Source organism: Oncorhynchus gorbuscha, unplaced genomic scaffold, assembly GCF_021184085.1.
Source record: "Oncorhynchus gorbuscha isolate QuinsamMale2020 ecotype Even-year unplaced genomic scaffold, OgorEven_v1.0 Un_scaffold_8630, whole genome shotgun sequence".
Classification (NCBI taxonomy): Eukaryota; Metazoa; Chordata; class Actinopteri; order Salmoniformes; family Salmonidae; genus Oncorhynchus; species Oncorhynchus gorbuscha.
In genome coordinates, this window is record NW_025751762.1 from 10,267 (window position 1) to 14,347 (window position 4,081).

At 41.4% G+C, this 4,081-nt stretch overlaps 1 protein-coding gene across 1 annotated transcript; it reads right to left on the bottom strand.

Moving 5' to 3' along the window:
• Positions 1 to 2,517: 2,517 nt before the first annotated feature.
• Positions 2,518 to 3,762, bottom strand: LOC124029986 (CD209 antigen-like protein A; the record flags this gene model as incomplete). The annotated part of the gene is made up of 2 exons (XM_046341512.1): positions 2,518 to 2,797; positions 3,636 to 3,762. Coding segments are annotated over 2 exons (407 nt in total), but the record flags the coding sequence as incomplete, so codon positions are not given.
• Positions 3,763 to 4,081: the final 319 nt, after the last annotated feature.

A 4,081-nucleotide genomic window follows, 5' to 3' on the forward strand; every position in this document is an offset into this window, starting at 1 on the left:
CAAAGAAGGCCATAGTAAATCCCAGGTCATAGTGTCTGTAATACTGTAATGGGTTCTTCTACCTAGGTCATAGGAAATCCCAGGACATAGTGTCTATAATACTGTAAGGTGTTCATCTACATAGACGATCATAGGAAATCCCAGGTCATAGTGTCTATAATACATAGTGTCTGTTGCAAACCACTCTTATTTTGAGCGAGTCCTCCAAAGGTTTCCATTTGGAATTGTTTATGGCTGTTGCAACCAGCAGGGGGCGCTGTTATTTGGTGAGTGCAGTGGTTGCGTCTCCCGTCTAACACCAGAGGAAGACGCCATGACAACTTTTAACTTTTCCTAATGTCTCCCTGTTTACCAGATATGAAGTGTACACAATTACATTATCTATCTTGTAATGTTTAAATTGATCGAGTAAAAACTGTTAGTGATCTCACCATTAGCGATGAATGGGTTAGCGGCTAGGCTAACCAGTAGAAAAACAGACAGAATGGCATCTGCAAATAATATGTTTTAAACTTTTTGATTTATAGCTCATCTAAGATAATATTGTGTTTTATTTTCTACTTCATTTAAATTGGAAAGGCCCTGACATCTCTCCACCCAAGTGTGATTTATGAACAAGTTGTTTAGAGAGAGACTAAACACGCTAATGCTAAGCTAACGGCGCTAACACTTGCTTGTTAAACCTATATGGATTGCTATTAGCTTTAAAGCTCAGCAGCTAACTCGCTCAGTATTGAAATTGCTGATCTGGTTCATGCTGGTTCATTTAGCTATTTAAGGGTTAAAAAATAGGCTTCCTTATTTTTGTATTTATTTATTTTAAATTAGAAATATTAAAAAAGTATATTTTGAAACACAAGTTAATGTATTAGTAGGGGTATATTAAATACAGAGAATGTATTATCCCAGATAGCAAAACAATGTCCCCCGCTTGCTGTTTTCTGATGGCGTAACGTCCAAGGCTATTCGTGCCGCCATCTTTGGGGGGGGTAACCCCCATTCAGAGGACCGCTATAGGCCGTCGGGGGACCACTTTTGCATCTCTGGCGTTTAGCCTCCGCTCAGAGGACAGCTGTAAGGCCTAGACAAGCCACTTAGCTATGAGTCAATTTGAAAGACAACAGCCAGGAATTTCTCTAATCTCAAGTTAGGCTCCACCTCCTTCCAGCGAACCAAAGCCAGTCAGAGGCCGCAAGCTGTTTTTGTTGTTTCTATAAATAACATACATTTGTTGGGATTTTAATTTAATTTATTTGCTCATTTATAAACAATACAACCACATCCGTTTACAATCTTTTGCCGATGACACACAAGTGATAGGCCAACATCTAATCATTTACAGTTTAAGTAGATTCATGATATATTGATTATGCTCCGAAATAGCCTAAATTTTACCATTTGATTTCATGTACGATACAATATATATTTGAGGCAATACAAACGGTTCCATTCCAGCCAATAAATGGCACTCCCTGAACCGCCTCGCCCACTGGAAGAAAAGTGTTGATGACAAAGGCCAGTAGGTGGCGCCACCGCTTAAACAAAAGCTGAAGATCATTACGCACTTCCAGGTACTTTCCTCAGGTGCTGGAGTTGAAGGCAAAACTCATGGAAAAGAGGAAGGAAAACACAGCACACTGCTCCTCGTGATCCCAGGGGATTTATTATAACAGCGTTTCAACCCTTAGGTTGAATATAGGACCAGGTGGGGCTGGAAGGAAAACACAGCACACTGCTCCCCATGATCCCAGGGGATTTATTATAACAGCGTTTCAACCTTTAGATTGAATATAGGACCAGGTGGGGCTGGAAGGAAAACACAGCACACTGCTCCTCATGAACCCAGGGGATGTATTATAACAGCGTTTCAACCCTTAGATTGAATATAGGACCAGGTGCGGGTGGAAGGTTCCTGTATTAAGGGGCAGTACTCAGTGACATCACTTCCTGAAACAGGAGGTAAAAACGTATATGACATAGGTTCACAATATTAACATTGAATGTAATATAACCTTCATAAGCCCGTAGTTAAGACCCGGATCAGAACCGCAGCAATATATGGACAGGTAAGACAACAAAAACAAACAGTTGCTGTTCATTTTGTACAAGTTGAACTTTCCTTTTTTACTTCTCTGAGATACATCGGAGTAGAAATGGTCATGACGTCACGCAGGGGACGGGACGTTGAGAGGAAACTACTTTAAATGGAATATCTCTGAATCCACAATCTCCTCTTTTAGGGTTTCAAAATGTCCAAATTATAGTTTTTTTTCTCCTAATTGAATATTGTGTGTAATTACAGTAATATATATATATATATATATATATATATATATATATATATATATATATATATATATATATATATACAATCTCTTTCCAACCCTCCCCAACCCCAGCTCCCCCAAGCTCTTCCCAACCGTCCCCAACTCCATGTTATTGATAGACTTAACACAGCTGCCTTTCACAGATCCAATCATTTTTGTGGTTACATGGCACATCATTCCAAGCCACTACTGGGTCCTTTAGAGTGTTATCAACCAAAGCGCAGTCTTCTCCTTGCAAATCATTTGGCTCCCCTTTGTTCCAGTAACTTGTGGTCAGTGGTGTGCCGTCCACCCATCTCCAGGTTCCCTCAACCTCTATGTCCGTCAGACCAAACCAGGCTTTTTTGTTGAACGCTTTGATTAAAGCCTGTTCCTCTCTGCTGTTGATGATCACCAGGTTTGCTCCTCTCGCCTGACAGTCCTTTCTGCTCCCGTCCCACGTTTTCTCATTAGTGGAGATGTAGTAACAACTGCAGCAAGACCTTATCCAGTCTTGGGGACATGTGCCATATTTATTACAGGTCTGTAGCTGGTCTCTCTCTTTGGTCAGGTTGTTGTAGCTGGTCTGTAGCTGGTCTCTCTCTTTGGTCAGGTTGTTATAACTGGTCTGTAGCTGGTCTCTCTTTAGACAGGGAACTATAACTGGTCTGTAGCTGGTCTCTCTTTGGTCAGGTTGTTATAACTGGTCTGTAGCTGGTCTCTCTCTTTGGTCAGGTTGTTATAACTGGTCTGTAGCTGGTCTCTCTCTTTGGTCAGGTTGTTATAACTGGTCTGTAGCTGGTCTCTCTCTTTGGTCAGGTTGTTATAACTGGTCTGTAGCTGGTCTCTCTCTTTGGTCAGGTTGTTATAACTGGTCTGTAGCTGGTCTCTCTCTGCAGTCAGGTTGTTATAACTGGTCTGTAGCTGGTCTCTCTCTTTGGTCAGGTTGTTATAACTGGTCTGTAGCTGGTCTCTCTAGACAGGGAACTAACTGGTTGGTCTGGTTAGACAGGGTTATAACTGGTCTGTAGCTGGTCTCTCTCTTTGGTCAGGTTGTTATAACTGGTCTGTAGCTGGTCTCTCTCTGCAGTCAGGTTGTTGTAACTGTTCAATTGGTTTCTCTCTGTGAAATAATACAATCGACAACCAAGTTAATCAGTCATTACCAAGGTTGGGGTCAATTCAATTTAAATTCCAGTCAATTCAGGAAGTACACTGGAATTCAAATTATCTTCAATGGTTTTCAATGAGGAACATTTTAAATTTGGTTTACTTTCTGATTTGACTGGAATGTAAATGTAATTGAACCCTGGTTGTTACACCACTGACGATGAAGAATGTTTGAGTGAGAACATATCAAACTCACGGTAGAGTAAGAGGCCTATGATCCCAGCCAGTAGGAGAACACACAGCAGCCCCAGACACACTGCAGCAGCTAGGAAACGTCTCTTCCACACTGAAGCACAAATTATTGTCATAAGAACTGTATCATGTATTTGCGTTTATTTGTGTAGAGTAGCTCTGTCAAGCACTGAGTAAAATAGACAAGCTTGACTTAGGCCACAACACAACAACTGAGTTCTGGTACCTCAAATGTTCTGTTGCTTGAGGTGCAGCCCCTGTGGAAAAAACGGCATTGACCAGCATAGGCAGGTGACCAGCCTTTGTTGTGTTTTCACTTGTGACCAGCCTTTGTTGTGTTTTCACTTGTGACCAGCCTTTGTTGTGTTTTCACTGGTGACCAGCCTTTGTTGTGTTTTCACTTGTGACCAGCC